The sequence below is a fragment of the Salvelinus sp. IW2-2015 genome, linkage group LG20 (assembly GCF_002910315.2).
Source record: "Salvelinus sp. IW2-2015 linkage group LG20, ASM291031v2, whole genome shotgun sequence".
Lineage (NCBI taxonomy): Eukaryota > Metazoa > Chordata > Actinopteri > Salmoniformes > Salmonidae > Salvelinus > Salvelinus sp. IW2-2015.
Genome location: NC_036860.1, coordinates 35,034,924 through 35,051,747, shown reverse-complemented (window position 1 = coordinate 35,051,747; position 16,824 = coordinate 35,034,924). Strand labels below are relative to the sequence as shown.

General features: G+C 43.2%; 1 protein-coding gene across 5 annotated transcripts in view; it reads left to right on the top strand.

Moving 5' to 3' along the window:
- cadm1a (cell adhesion molecule 1a) overlaps positions 1–16,824 on the top strand; it is a 432,225-nt gene that overhangs the window by 349,063 nt on the left and 66,338 nt on the right. For all 5 annotated transcript variants that reach the window (XM_024011664.2, XM_024011666.2, XM_024011667.2 and 2 more), the window contains 2 exons: positions 8,430–8,582; positions 10,192–10,329. In XM_024011664.2, coding sequence (XP_023867432.1) covers positions 8,430–8,582; positions 10,192–10,329 — 291 coding nt within the window. The remainder of the gene's footprint in view (positions 1–8,429; positions 8,583–10,191; positions 10,330–16,824) is intronic.

The window sequence follows — 16,824 nt, the reverse complement described above, 5'->3', positions numbered from 1 at the left end:
TCAGCTACCTTTGCTTGGGTACAGGAACAATGGTGGACATCTTGAATCAAGTGGGGACAGCAGACTGGGATAGGGAGAGATTGAATATGTCCGTAAACACTCCAGCCAGCTGGTCTGCACATGCTCTGAAAACGCGGCTAGGGATGCCTTCTGGGCCAGCAGCCCTGCGAGGGTTAACACGCTTAAATGTCTTACTCACGTCGGCCACGGAGAACGAGAGCCCACAATCCTCGGGAGTAGGCCACGTCGATGGCACTGTGTTATCCTCAAAGCAGGTGAAGAAGGTGTTTTGCTTGTCCGTGAGCAAGACGTCAGTGTCCGCGATGTGGCTGGTTTTCCCTTTGATTGTCAGGAGTTCCTGCCACATACAGTTGAAGTCGGAAGTTTACATACACCTTGCTAAATACATTTAAACTCAGTTTTTCACAATTCCTGACATTCAATCCTAGTAAAAATTCCCTGTCTTAGGTCAGTTAGTATCACCACTTTATTTTAAGAATGTGAAACTTCAGAATAATAGTAGAGAGAATTATTTATTTCAGCTTTTATTTCTTTCATCGCATTCCCAGTGCGTCAGAAGTTTACATACACTCAATTAGTATTTAGTAGCATTGCCTTTAAATTGTTTAACGTGGGTCAAACGTTTCGGGTTGCTGTTTAAAGGCACAGTCAACTTAGTGTATGTACACTTTTGACCCACTGGAATTGTGATACAGTGAATTATAAGTGAAATAATCTGTCTGTAAACAATTGTTGGAAAAATTACTTGTCATGCACAAAGTAGATATCCTAACCAAAACTATAGTTTGTTAACAAGAACTGTGTGGAGTGGTTGAAAAACTAGTTTTAATGACTCCAACCTAAGTGTATGTAAATCTCCGACTTCAACTGTCCGTGTCTGAGCCGTTGAATTGCGACTCCACTTTGTCTCTGTACTGATGTTTTGCTGTTCGATTGCCTTATGGAGGGCATAACTGCACCGTTTGTATTGGACCATATTCCCAGTCACCTTGTCATGGTTAAATGCGGTGGTTCGGGCTTTCAGTTTTGAGCGAATGCTGCGATCTAGACACGTTTTTTTGTTTGGGTAGGTTTTAATTGTCAGTTGGAACAACATCCCCTATACACTTCCTGATGAACTCAGTCACCTTGTCAGTGTATACGTCAATGTTATTCTCAGAGGCAACCCGGAACATATCTCGGTCCGGGTGATCAAAACAATCTTGAAGCATGGATTCCGAATGGTCAGACCAGTGTTGAATTGACCTTAGCACGGGTACTTCCTGTTTGAGTTTCTGCCTATAGGAAAGGAGGAGTAGAGATCAGATTTGACGAACGGAGGGCGGGGAAAAGACCATGTAGCCATCCCAGAATGGAGTGTACAAGTGGTCGAGAGTTTTTGAAGCGTGTGTACTAGTACTTCAGTAGAGTTTTCCTAAAATTTGCTACAGATGTTATTATACTGAACAAAAATATACACGGAACATGTAAAGTGTTGGTCCCATGTTTCATGAGCTGAAATAAAAGATCCCAGAAATGTTCCATATGCACAAAAAGCATATTTCAATCAAGAGCTGTTGCCACATAATTGAATGTTCATTTCTCTACCATAAGCCGCCTCCAACGTTGTTTTAGAGAATTTGTCAATACGTCCAACCAGCCTCACAACCGCAGACCATGTGTAACCACGCCAGCCCAGGATCTCCACATCTGGCTTCTTCACATGTGGGACCTTTTTTTAAGGTATCTGTGACCAACAGATGGATATCTGTTTTCCCAGTCATTTGAAATCCATAGATAAGGGCCTAATGAATTGATTTCAATTGACTGATTTCCTTATATTAACTGTAACTCAGTCAAATGTTTGAAATGTTTGCATGTTGCGTTTTATTTTTTTGTTCAGTGTAGTACTCTCCACTCGCACACACATTAATTTAAAGAGGTTGGATATACATCCACACACACAAACATACTGTATAGCCCTAATGTACGCACACTTTTGCAACAAGTTCCCAAGTCCTGTCTACTTCAGAGACTTCAGGCATGAGTGTACACACACTCACACACACATACACACACACACACACAGAGAAGCAGCCACGTCCTCGGAAGGTCTCCCATCTATCTCTGACGCATCCAATGTTGTGTCCCTCCCTCCCTTTGCACCAACACAAACTCTTCCTCACACACCTACACAGCCACTCAGCCATGTCCTCAAGACCCCCATCGCATGCATAAATCGCGCCTCGTGTTTTTCTGTTTCGCTGGGGCACCAAATACCAAGCCCACAGCTGGCTGTCAAGGGCATCTCATCTTTTGACGGGGCGCCTTGATCTCTTGTGATCTTTTCCCAAGAACACTCTGGCATTTCACTGCAGCTGCACTGTTTAATTATAGCTTGGCTCTGCTACCAGCCTCCCCTGGAATATCATATTGGGCCCCTCCAACTAAAATCCATATTGGGGGAAAAAAGGAGAGAGAGAAAGAGAGGAGAGAGCTTTGACATTGACATCCTGTGACCCCACTTCAAGGGAGCGGTCATAGCCCTGTGTGGTGAGGGGGCCTCACCTCCTCCCAGGCTTAGCCCTCTGCACACAAAGTGAGCACACACAAATACACACACACACACACAATGATATACTGTAGGCACACTTAGCGAGTTAAGAGACACACACACGCTTTTGGACTGGCATTCACAGTGAAGAGGCAGACACTTGATACCTGTACAGTGGGTGGACAGCCATACTTTTGAAGGCCAGAGTCCCCTGGGCCCCGGATGGTACCTGTCTGAAAGCAGCCTCTGCATTACCAAAGGACACCTTTACCTTACCTTGACCACTACAGCTCCCAATCTCTTAATGAAGACCTCACCTCCATCTCCTCTGGTTTTTCAAGGCACTGACCCGGCCATTAAGGGGACGGCAGCAGCCAAGCCAAAAGTTCACCCTCTCTGATCTTTCCGCCCCTCGCTTTATCATTTAAAGGTGTCTCTCTCAGGCGCCGTTCAAAGGTGAGAAAACCGCATGGAATCAGCTAAAGGGCCATGGGAGAAGAGGAAGGTTGGGCGCCAAGATTCCCTTTTCTACAACGCTTGAAGTGTGTGTGTGCGAGTGTATCGTGTCTGCATATGTGTGTGGTGGGGYTCTGTCAGAGGAGCCAAATTACCCTCCCCCACCTACCTTCGCCCTCTCTCGCTCCTTAATAAAACTTTAATGGGCTCCTCTCAAAAAGTAGCCGGGTCCACTAATCAGAATTGATTGCCGCCACTTAGGAAGAACCCAGAAGCTTGTCTCCAAGAAGCTGGAGTCAGCCCTCCTCAAAGCTGGAGCCAGCCCTCCTCGATGAAACCAGGGCGAAACGACGCAAATCATATACAATGAGAGAGAGAGGGAGAAAAGAGAGAAAGATAGAAGAAAGGAATAACCCATTGCAGCCATCAAAGTTGAGTTTATCTCATCTTTATATATATTTTTTGCTCTGCTATGAATTGGAGTTTATTTTCCCCCCTTTTGTGTTTACAGTCAGCTTCATTTCAATGCAGAGATTGCCAGGACTCAATGGATTTGGTGTGTTTGTGCAGCCTTTTGAGCTCCATCATCCGTTTCCTCGACGGTGCCGAACGGACCTTTGGCTATTTGTGATAACACGAAAATAAGCAATGTATATTCAACACCACTTTAGGCGACTGTCCACCCCTCGCGAATGGAAATGAGTGTCTTTTTTTTTTAAATGGCATTGTCCGCGTTGATCTGACCCAGGCAAATGAATTTGAAATCTTGGACAGAAAGTCCTCTGTTTTATTATTTCATACCTAAGTAGGATCACTTTATTCATGAGATGGCTTGGGGCCTTCTGATACGAGGTAAATAACAAAAGAGCCGAATTGAGTGATGCAATACCCTCCAAAACCAATTATGTTTTTTGAATACTCTTGCAATGTGAACTGTGAATCAGTTTTATTTTGAAGAAAGCTGTTTATTCATTTTCATAGAGAGGCTGTTTGTTTGGTTGTAGAGAGGCTGCATGAAGAACATTGACTTGGGTTTTCACAATCTAATTCAAGACCACCATAGATATTATACATAGACATTCCCTAAAATAAAATYTATACAGTACAAACGTTCCTCCAAGTCTCTGCCTTGTGTGGGTGTTACATAAAATACATGTGCTAGTTTTGAAACTCCTATAGCTACTGTATTCAAGTTTGAATCAGCAGGAATAGTCTACTGCTGTGTTTTGAGACTTCCACAGCGACAATCCCCCCCTCCACTTAATCCAAAGACTTTGTTTTCATTATTGTTACCAAAATCCTCGCTGCAGGCATGCTTCAATGATAATTACGATTGTCAGAATTGCTCCGTCTCTCCTCAGCCCGAACTCATGATGAGGGAGAAAGGGGTGGAAAAAGAGAAGAAAGGGAGAGGGGTCATCCTCCATGTTGTAGCACCTCTGAACCCAAAGAAGAAGGGGATCGGGAGAAATACCTCAGAAATACCTCGCCAGGCATGCTTTGACATTACTGGAATTCATTTGTTTGCGAAGCGTCCTGCTTGCCTTTTCTTTACCGCCCATATCTATTATTCCGTCTGAAATGTACTGCGGTTTCCAACCCTGCTGTGTGACTGGGCTATTTCCCATTGTTTCCTTGTCCTTGTTCTTCTTTGTGTCTGTTTTCTCCCTGTTCCTTGCCACTATGATTCATATTCCCACATATTGTTTTGATCAAGTGTTTGTTGCCTCACCAGTGTCTCTCCACACTTGTTTTTACTGTGTTGTCATTGCCTTTTCTTGCCCACTTCTGTCTGCCCCTGTGTTTGTACTTTCCAAGAAGTACATTATCTGAGAAACCCTCTGCCAAACTAAAGGAAATGAAAGAACGAATCAACATCGAAATACTTTCTTTTTCAGTTAGTTTTCTTTAGTGGAATTGCTTTCCACTTCTAGTGCCTTTGTTTTCCTTGAACTCACCCCATTGGACAGCACTGCTGCGGCAGGAGCTAGTGGGGACACGTTGCGTGTCCATTCCCGGGCTCCCCCGTGGTGAGCTGGATGTCGCGGGCGGGCGCCGTTGTTGTGCCGTAATGGGGACATGGCGGGCCACTGAACCCTCACAACATGGCGATGCTTGTGTCCAGGAACAACACCACTGCGCTAGTGAAAGGCTATGTTCCCTGTTGAACACAGAGCTTTTGTGTTGTCAAGTCCTAACACTGTTGTACCGTCCAAAAATGTATCAGTGTTCAGTTTCTCACCACCTCCAATTCTCTCAGTTTTTTGGGCCAAAGCCACATCTGTGTTGTTGATATACACTACCTTTCAAAAGTTTGGGGTCACTTAGAAATGTCCTTGTTTTTGAAAGAAAAGCAAATATTTTGTCCATTAAAATAACATCAAATTGACAGTGTAGACATGGTTAATGTTGTAAATGACTATTGTAGCTGGAAACGGATGATTTTGATTGGAAAATCTACATAGGCGTACAGCGGCCCATTATCAGCAACCATCACTCCTGTGTTCCAGTGGCACGTTGTGTTAGCTAATCCAAGTTTATAATTTTAAAAGGCTAATTGATCATTAGAAAACCCTTTTGCAATTATGTTAGCACAGCTGAAAACTGTTGTTCTGATTAAAGAAGCAATAACACTGGCCTTCTTTAGACTAGTTGAGTATCTGGAGCATCAGCATTTGTGGGTTCGATTACAGGCTCAAAATATCCAGAAACAACTGGATACAAACTTTCTTCTGAAACTCGTCAGTCTATTCTTGTTCTGAGAAATGATGGCTATTCCATGCAAGAAATTGCCAAGAAACTGAAGTTCTGGTACAACGCTGTGTATTACTCCCTTCACAGAACAGCGCAAACTGTCTCTAACCAGAAAAGAAAGAGGAGTGGGAGGCCCCAGTGCACAACTGAGCAAGAGGACAAGTACATTAGAGTGTCTAGTTTGAAAAACAAACGCCTCACAAGTCCTCAACTGGCAGCTTCATTAAATAGTACCCCCAAAACACCAGTCTCAACATCAACAGTGAAGAGGTGACTCCGGGATGCTGGCCCTCTTGGCAGAGTTCCTCTGTCCAGTGTCTGTGTTCTTTTGCCCATCTTAATCTTTTCTTTTTATTGGCCAGTCTGAGAGATGGCTTTTTCTTTGCAACTCTGCCTAGAAGGCCAGCCTCCCGGAGTCACCTCTTCACTGTTGATGTTGAGACTACAATTTAGCATGCAATTGGCATGCTTGCTATCCACCAGAGCTGTTGCCAGAGAGCTAAATGTTCTCTACCATATTCCTCCTCCAAAGTCGTTTTGGAGAATTTGGCAGTACGTCCAACCGGACACAACTGCAGACCACGTGTAACCACGCCAGCCCAGGACCTCCACATCCGGATTTTCCACCTACAGGATCCTCTGAGACCAGCCACCCGGACAGCTGATGAAACTATGGGTTTGCACAACCGAAGAATTTCTGCACAAACTGTCAGAAACCGTCTCAGGGAATCTCATATGCGTGCTCGTRGTCCTCACCAGTGTCTTGACCTGACTGCAGTTAGGCGTCGTAACCGACCTCAGTGGGCAAATGCTCACCTTCGATGGCCACTTGCTTGCAGTAGAAGTGTGCTCTTCACGGATGAATCCCGGTTTATCTATACCGGGCAGATGGCAGATGGCAGACGTGTGGCGTCGTGTGGGCTAGCGGTTTGCTGATGTTGTTGTTGTGAACAGAGTGCCCCATGGTGGCGGGGGGGTTATGTTATGGGCAGGCATAAGCTATGGACAACGAACACAATTGCATTTTATCGTTGGCAATTTGAATGCACAGAGATACCGTGACGAGATCCTGAGGCCCATTGTCGTGCCATTCATCCGCCACCACCACCTCATGTTTCAGGATGATATTGCAAGGCCCCATGTCACAAGAAATCTGTACACAATTCCTGGAAGCTGACAATGTCCCAGTTCTTCCATGGCCTGCATACCCACCAGACATGTCACCCATTGAGCATGTTTGGAATGCTCTGGATCGACGTGTACGACAGTGTGTTCCAGTTCCCGCCAATATTCACCAACTTTGCACAGCCATTGAAGAGGAGTGGGACAACATTCCACAGGCCACAATCAACAGCCTGATCGACTCTATGCAAAAGAGATGTGTTGCGCTGCATGAGCCAAATGGTGGTCACGCCAGACACTGACTGCTTTTCTGACCTACGCACCTACCTTTTTTCGAAGGTATCTGTGACCAACAGATGCATATCTGTATCCCCAGTCATGTGAAAGCCATCAATTATGACCTAATGAATTTATTTGACTGATGTCCTTATATGAGCTGTAACTCAGTAAAATCTTTGAAATTGCATGTTGCGTTTATATTTTTTTTTATAAGGCCTCGCGTTTGACTGACAGCCTCTCTTGCMCTCCTCCTCCTCTTTTTCCCTTTTTCCCATGCTTTTGGAATAAAAGCAAAAGAGCACGGCTAACCAGTTGGAACCAAGAACAATCAGCTTCACCCCCTTCCCCATCCCCCATCGCCATCACATCCCTGGCTTTCATGTGCCCGCCGCTGCAAACTGTAATGATGCCAGATCATTTTGCTATTTGTTTCCATTTATTTATGTATTTATTCACGCTACCTCTTTTTATGTTGTTGGTTTTGCTCTTTTGAACTGGGCTGCTGTGGGTGAGAATAAACGTGGCTTGGGGAGGGGAAGAAGACACAGAGAGCAATAAATGGCCGCTGTCAATCTGTTGGGGTTGGTGGGGGGAAGGTTTCATCTTAACCAGACGTTGGCATTCTCCATTGGCATCCATTGGCATTCTCCATCGCGTGATCCAAGGCAAAACAAACCACTGATGGACTGCTCATTAGTCCTGCCGAGCTTGTGTGTGGTGTGTGTGTGTGTGTGTGTGTGTGTGTGTGTGTGTGTGTGTGTGTGTGTGTGTGTGTGTGTGTGTGTGTGTGTGTGTGTGTGTGTGTGTGTGTGTGTGTGTGTGTTGTGTTGTGTGTTGTGTTGTGTGTGTGTGTGTGTCATTCAACACACACTGCTGTTCTAATTAGGTGAGGGACCCTGAGCTGGATACGAAGACCTCAAAGTTAGGTCTGGCGTTTGTTGTTTGGTTAGCATCCCTCTATGTGAGCTCTCTCCATAGTGGGCAAGCAAGGTTTGCTGGATGTGATGGACTAGAGTCGGAAGTGTGGCAGTGAGCATATGGCGACCACGTGTCTGTAGACTTTACCTCATACTCTTGAAACTCCACCTGGAACTCCACTCAAAGATACACACTTACTGTATACTCTCACCTAGTAGGTCGACAGTCATCTTCATAGTCCGTGCATAACAATGACACTCTTTTGACCTACCCCCCCCCCCCTTCTATCGCTCCTTTTCTCTCTCTCCCTCTTTCTCTCCCTATCTCTCTTTCTTTGACCGTTCAGCCCTGAAAGATGCCCGCTTCCAGCTGGTGAACTTCTCGGACAATGAGCTGCGGGTGTCTCTGTCCAACGTGACCCTGTCTGACGAGGGGAGATACGTGTGCCAGCTGTACACAGACCCTCCACAGGAGGCCTATGCTGACATCACTGTGCTGAGTATGACTACACACACTTTTATTTGTATTTATTTTTATATTTCACCTTTATTTAACCAGGTAGGCCAGTTGAGAACAAGTTCTCATTTACAACTGCGATCTGGCCAAGATAAAGCTAAGCAGTGGGACAAAYACAACAACACAGAYTTACACATGGGATAAACAAACGTACAGTCAATAACACAATAGAAAAATATATGTACAATGTGTGCAAATGTAGTAAGATTAGGGAGGTAAGGCAATAAATAGGCCATAGAGGCAAAATAATTACAATTTAGCATTAACACTGGAGTGATAGATGTGCAGATGATGATGTGCAAGTAGAGATACTGGGATACTCACAAGTATAGTAAAACATGTACACACACACACACACACACACACACACACACACACACACACACACACACAGCTATCACTGGCACGTCAAAGACCGATGGAGTGGTTGATCCCTCAGCTGTATCTTAAAGTAGCCTTCTCTCACTCACTTTTGCACTCAGAGACAAACTTTAACCCTTTCTCTTCACTCTGTTTTTGTGACAGAAGATAAGTGCAGGGTTTCAATAATGATAATAAAGGACAAATAAAAACAGTCATCAAGGTGTCGAGCCAGCGTCGAGCCAATGTCCAATTAACAGGAGTAAAACTCTCGCTTTTAGGGATGAGGCCATTTCATTGAAAGCAAAATATGTTTTATATGTCACTTTCATGATGTCATGTTTTGTAAGCATACATACAAAACAATCCAAAGCCAACAGAATGGCTTCAATCTAAACCTTGTCAAGCTAGTTGACGAACATTGTCTTCAGCTCACAGCCCTATTTGGCGTCAAAGCAGAAACACTTCAAGAGCCACGCCAATCAAAACCCAGCACCCATCCAGTTCTCCACTGTGCATCCTCACAGGGTTTTTGAGGAGAAATTACATTGTGTGCGTATTATACAATGCGACATACAAAACGTGCTTGAAACAAGAGCACGCACTTAGACATAATGATGGCGTTTTGGCAATGAAGTTTGACAGCGGGATGCGGGGAATGATTGTGATCTGAAAGTGTTCACAAGGAGGAAATGGGGAGACTGGCTCTGGCTTGGATCTGTGTGTCTGGGCCAAGGCAGGGGTAGAACAGTGCAAATGGTATCAAGCTGTTTCAAGTGGCGGTAGGTAGCCAGCAAGAGCTGGAATTAAGTAACCCAAAATCGGTGAGTGGTCTCAACTCACATGTTTATGGGAACAGTCTAGTTTAGAGAAGGGGAAAACATCCTATAACATCTGAAGTGTACTGCYTATTGTCAGCGTAGGGGCTTRYTTATAAAGTGGGTGATTWTTTWWTTTTTTTGTGCAGAGCCTTTCGCCAAAAGCTGATAGGTGCTGATTCTGACTTGGATACGCGCACTTAAATATAACTTTGTCCTTTTTCACACTTTCTTTTCTGCGCGCATTCTGACTTTGTTTTGTTACAACAAAACAACTGTAGTCAATCTGATTTATCTCAAAGTATTTCCGATAATGGTTAAGATATCTAAGATGGTGGTTTAAACCCCCTGGTTTTTAGAGTGATTTATGCCCCAAGTTCCTTAAACACTGTGTATATTTGTCCCCCCTGCCAGTCCCTCCAGGCAACCCAATCATCGAGTCCCGGGAGGGGCAGGTAATCGAGGGCAATGAGACAGAGATGACCTGCACCGCCATGGGCAGCAAGCCCGCCGCCACCATCAGATGGATGAAGGGAGACAAAGAGCTCCAAGGTAGGTTACTGCCCGTTAACACTGTCARGCCCAAAACACTTTGTCAACCCTGTCACTCACAAAATACTTTAGTGGTCTTCTACAACTCAGCGGAGTCTCCGACTGAAAGACCAAAGTCTTAAACAAGATGTTTCTTATGAAGACGGATAAGAAGACGACGGTTAAAGTCATTGTAGTGAAGTACTCCGTATGTATTGTAAAGTTATCTYTTGTTGGAAATGCATCATTTTCCATTCCCTACATTGATTAGGTTCAAATGAATTGACTCAGTGATATAGTGATACATTCATGACCATATCTTTATTCAAAGGCCTTCACATAGTTTGTCAATAAAACCAGACAGAGACTCAGTGGGTGATGGCTCATCACCAAGTCAACACCAAAACCCCTCCCCTCATCATCTCCATAGACGTTTCCTTTAACGCATCTCTTGGCACCGCTACCTCTACGGTCTCTTTATAACTTTCCTCTCTCTTGATTTATTTTCTACTTCCTTCCTTCCCTCATTCCTTTATAATTAGCCCCACGTCAATGACACTTCCGCCTAATTGGGTCACTCCCGTGGCTCTGAATGACTTCCATTAGAGTGATGGGCTGGCTCAGTGGTCGACGAGCCTCTTGGCACAGTGACAGCTTTCAAGCCTCTCTTCAAAGGGAGCTGGGATTAGGGGGGCCCAGGATTGGGCCAATGGAATGACCCCCTGCTGTTTCAGCTCCTACTCAGCATAGTCCAAAMCTCTTCACCCACGTCATAACCACAACCTCATACTAATGGTGCAAAGCCCTAATGAGGAGTCAAAGCCTTTCAACTTGGTTTCATCTACTCAATGACCACTTTAACTCAGGAGACGGTAGGCTGACTCTGGTCCTGCAGGACTGTGTGCAGTGTATGCAGGCTTAAAGGAGAAATCCACTCAAAAACTATATTTTGGTCCACTGTTAGTCCACTGTTAATACAGACCCAAAATGTTTTGCATGTCAGCAGTCAAGTTTTCAAGATATTTGACTTTCAAGAAGCAAAGTGTCACTTGCCACATTATGATGATGATGCATGGACTAATATTATAATTTTTTTWAAGATAATATTTTAATTGATTTTTCCTTGAACTTTCTGCCAAGCGCTAACACACCTGATTCAGGTAATCAACTAATCATGGTCTTCAATATAGACCAGGTTTAGAGGAATCCGGTGTTCTACTGCCTAAGTCTGCACCCACTGTGGCACTCCAGAACAGTTGGTGCCCATTCCATGCATTAACCATTAGCGCTGGGAAGGCCTAGCTGTGTGGATGATATCTTTCTTCACTCTCTGTTGACAAGAGAAGTTACCTGACAACAAACAGAGGATGACGGAGAGTTCCAACATCTGAACTTTACTGCTAGCCGTGTAAACTGTTTTGTGATGTTGCTAGACAACAGTTTCAGGGCTTTCTATTGCCAACCACCTCTGAACGTAGACTTGCTTCGTCTTGAACGATGTGGAGTGGAGGCCATGTTTTTGCTTTTAATTGCCACATCAACATGATGAATATGGCATGCCGCATTGTTCAAATCAGATTTCAAATCACATTTTATTCGTCACATGCTTCGTAAACAACAGGTGTGGACTAACAGTGAAATGCTTACTTACGGGCCTCTTCCCAGCAGAAAGAAAGAAAATAGAGAAATAATCAAAAAGTTAAAGTAATAATACAGTCCCTTCAGAATGTATTCATACCCATTTACTTATTCAGCCCAAATTCAAAATGGATTAAATAAAAAAAAACATCTCACCCATCTACACACAATACCCCATAATGACAACATGTTTTTAGACATTTTTGCAAATGTATTGATAATTAAAACCAGAAATATATCATTTACATACAGTACCAGTCAAAGGTTTGGACACAAATCAAATCAAACTTTATTTGTCACATGCGCCGAATACAACCTTACAGTGAAATGCTTAGTTACAAGCCCTTAACCAACAATGCAGTTCAAGAAAGAGTTAAGAAAATATTTGCCAAATAAACTAAAGTTAAAAAAATTATAAAAAGTAACACAATAAAATAACAATAACGAGGCTATATACGGGGGTACCGGTACCATGTCAATGTGCGGGGGTACAGGTTAGTTGAGGTAATTTGTTAATGTAGGTAGGGGTAAAGTGACTGTGTAGATAATAAACAGCGAGTTGCAGCAGTGTAAAAACAAGGGGGGGGGGGTCAATGTAAATAGTCCGGGTGGCCATTTGATGAATTGTTCAGCAGTCTTATGGCTTGGGGGTAGAAGCTGTTAAGGAGCCTTTTGGACCTAGACTTGGCGCTCCGGTACTGCTTGCCGTACGGTAGCACAGGGAACAGTCTATGACTTGGGTGACTGGAGTCTTAGACAATTTTTTGGGCTATCCTCTGACACCACCTAGTATATAGGTCCTGGATGGCAGGAAGCTTGGCCCCAGTGATGTACTGGGCCGTACGCACTACCCTCTGTAGCCTTATGGTCAGATGCCGAGCAGTTGCCATACCAGGCAGTGATGCACCTACTCATTCCATGGTTTTTCTTTAACTTTACTAAGAAAATAGTAAAAATAAGAAGGATGCCTGTATCTTTGTAGTAACTCAGTGTATTGATACACCATACAAAGTGTAATATAACTTCACATTGCTCAAAGGGATATTCAATGTCTGTTTATTTATTTTTTACACATCTACCAATAGGTGCCCTTCTTTGCGAGGCATTGGAAAACTTTGTGGGTTGAATCTGTGTTTGAAATTCACGTCTCGGCTGAGGGACCTTACAGATAATTGTATGTGTGGGGTACAGACATGAAGTACTCATTCAAAAATCATGTTAAACACTATTGCACACAGAGTGTGTCCATGCAACGTATTATGTGATTTGTTAAGCATATTTTTACTCCTGAACGTATTAAGGCTTGCCATAACAAAGGGGTTGAATACTTATTGACTCAAGACATAATTCCACTTTGACATTATGGGATATTGTGTGTATGCCAGTGACACAAAATCTCAATTGAATCACAATTCAGGCTGTAACTCAACAAAATGTGTAAAAAGTCAAGGGGTGTGAATACTTTCTGATGGCGCTGTAGATACACAATGAGTAACGATAACTCCACTATATACAAGGGGTACAAGTACCGAGTCAATGTGCAGGAGTACGAGGTAATTGAGGTAGATATGTGGGAGTTTTAATAACTTAACGGACAGAATGTGGAGGTTGAGAAGGAGGATGCTTGAGTTCAGAAGAGACCAGGGCTCTTTATAAAGTCATCTTTCCTGGGTTCCTTGCAAAATCATTTGGAGATGGTCTGACCTTAGACCTCTAATATGGTTGAGAAGGAGGCAAGGAGATAGGAATTGAGGAATCATGGAATGACTAATTGAGATAGAGCCAGGATGTAGGACACAAGAGGGAAGAACGTGTCACCACGGTCCATGCCACTCGCCGCCTGCTCCAAATTGCTTTCGGCACCTTGCAGATTTATTTCTAATTAAACATCCTCATGATTTAACCTAATTACCTTAAGGGATAATCGGGCGTGTTTTAAATATCATTTAAAGGTTACATACCTGTCCTGAATGTAAACCAAGATGTCGGCCTCTGAAGCAAAGCCTCAGTTATCCTACTACCATTATAGCTCTTCTCTTGCTCTCTCTCGGTCTCTACCGCTCTCTTTCTCCCCTCACCCTTGGCCTCTCTCTGTCTCCCTTCTCATTTCACCCCTCTCCCTCTTTATTGTCCTCTTTCTTATCCTGCTTGTTTTGTTCTGTGGTTAATATTTCCCCCTCTTTTATATCCTGACTTCCACGGATATCTCCAGCACTTAAGCGTACAAGTGAAATGAAAGTCAAGGAACAATGGGAGTTCCAGCAGCACAGGTTATTCTGTCTGTTCAAGACGAGATGAGAGGGAGAGAGACTGGGGGGGCAGTGACGGACGGGGCCGAGCACTGCCATTAGCCTTAAGTCTTCTAAAGAAAATTACCGGGGTGATTTCAATTACCCTGCCACACTCTGCCAGAATGACTGGCAAATTTATAAAATAATATTTGAACTTGCTAAGGGCAAGTAGTCAAGGAATGTCTAAGGCACTTTGATGCATCCGAGTCCACTCTCCCCAAAAGCAGGCCCCCATGCTCTTAAATGGTGCTGAAATTACAATTAACGATTATTTTCAAATGTAAAATAGAGGGGACTGTTAATGGCTCTGCATCTGAAGGAATAGCTAAGTGCAGTCATTAACAGTGCATCAACTCTCCCTGCTTTGATTTTGAACCCCGAGCTTCACTATTCGACTACAAAAGCAATTAGCTTTTCATTTACATGAATATGTTCGCTAGCACTCCAAAAAATAATGTTGGAGTAATATCGAGCGCCACATCTGAGACTGCGGCTATCAAACGGAGATGCTATCACCGTGGGAAGATGATATCTTCATAAGTAAATAAGATTCAGTACGCATCATCCAATTCAAAGGTATTTGCATATCTCTCTTCCATTGAGCAAGTGCCCAACACGTTTGTTATTGCATAATGTTGACAGTGCAGTGATATTCAACATGTTGGTAATTATCTACTGTGCTGTAATAATAAAATAAAATGTATGGATAATCAAATTAAATCCTTTCCCCCTGGTAGTAAATTGTTCACTTTATCATTGGTCAGACGTTCACCTTAGCTTATTTCTCAGGTCTAACTCAGCTGGTTCTTTAAAACGCTGTCAGTTAGTTAAAAAGCATGACACCTCGCTGATCCATCTCCACGTTGCTATTTGTTTTTTTTACGGTTTCATTTTATTAGCGACAAATTAGTTTCTACTGCGCTTGGCTTGTCAAATTGAGTAACACCTGTTTGTCACAAAGACTCGTTTTCCCATCAGCCTCGGAGACAGCTGTCTCTGCGGTGATGGAGCAGGATGTGAAGTGGCAACTCAATATCCATCAGATACCTGTAGCTGAGGAACAACAGCACACAAAGGCAGTTCGCCATTTCATCCTCATAATACAAAGCTACAGTGCTTTCAGAAAGTATTTACACCCCTTGCCTTTTTCCACATTTTGATGTTACAAAGTGGGATTAACATTTATTTGTCATTTTTTTGTCAACGATCTACACAAAATAATCTGTAATGTCAAAGTGGAAGACAAATGTGAACATTTGTAAAAAAAGAAAAATTATTATACAGTATCTTGATTAGATAAGTATTCAACCCCCGTGACAATATCTGTTAGAATTACCATTGACAGTGACTACAGCTGTGAGTCTTTCTGGGTAAGTCTCTAAGAGCTTTCCACACCTGGATTGTGCAACATTTGCCCATTATTCTTTAAAAGATTCTTCAAGCTCTGTCAAATTGGTTGTTGATCATTGCTAGACAACCATTTTCAGGTCTTGCACTAGATTTTCAAGCAGATTTAAGTCAAAACTGTAACTTGACCACTCAGGAACATTCACTATCTTCTTGGTGACAACTCCAGTGTACATTTGGCCATGTGTTTTAGGTTGTTGTCCTGATGAAAGGTGAATTCATCTCACAGTGTCTGGTGAAACGCAGACTGAACCAGGTTTTCCTCTAGGATTTTGCCTGTGTGTAGCTCCATTCCATTTCTTTTTTATCCTGAAAAACTCCCCAGTCCTTGACAAGCATGGCTGTAACATGATGCAGCCACTACTATGTTTGAAAATATGGAGCGTGGTACTCAGTATTACTTTGTTGCAAACAGGATGCATATTTTGGAATATTTGTATTCTGTGCAGCAGTGGTCACCAACCTTTTTTTAATCAAGATCACTTTCTGAGTTTTTCTTAAGCAGGACTTAAAGGTAAGCCTATGCAACATTTTCCAATTAAAAACAGTTCTATAGCAACGAGGTTTGTGCAGTAGGCTATAGGACCAATACATTTCATTGCATATTTCTATGCCCGAATTGCCCTGCCAATGTTGTTCTTCTCAGACCATTTTGAAATTATATTTTTTTTAATGTGGTATATGATCACACTGGTGATATATAATTTGTTGTATTACTTGACTCATAGCTGAGTGAGCATAATAGTTTTTTTACTGGACTGATGGCCTGCATCTGATGGTCAGTCTGATGGAGGGAGGGAGCAGCTGTGAGGCTGCCTCTAACCCCACTCAGCGTCCCTCCTCTCTCCCTCCCTCCAATGAGAAACGGGGACACAGTCTTCCAGCTGATGGCGAAACTCAAGTCGCACTGCATTATGCACTGCATTATTTCTGCCTCATGCACCAAATGATGTTGCTACTCCTATGACCAGAGATAGTGAAATATTCCCAGATATTAAAAAGACACAAGACTCTAATAATAAGAACGCAAGCTTATCGAAACACTTTGCTGTACTCCTTCAATGCAGCTGCAGTGCTGGTTGTAGTGTAAGTGTAAGTAGGGAGGACACACATTTTATGGCTTAGTGTTGACAGTGCTGAATATCAACTTAAACATGAGCTTACTCATAAAAACAGCAAC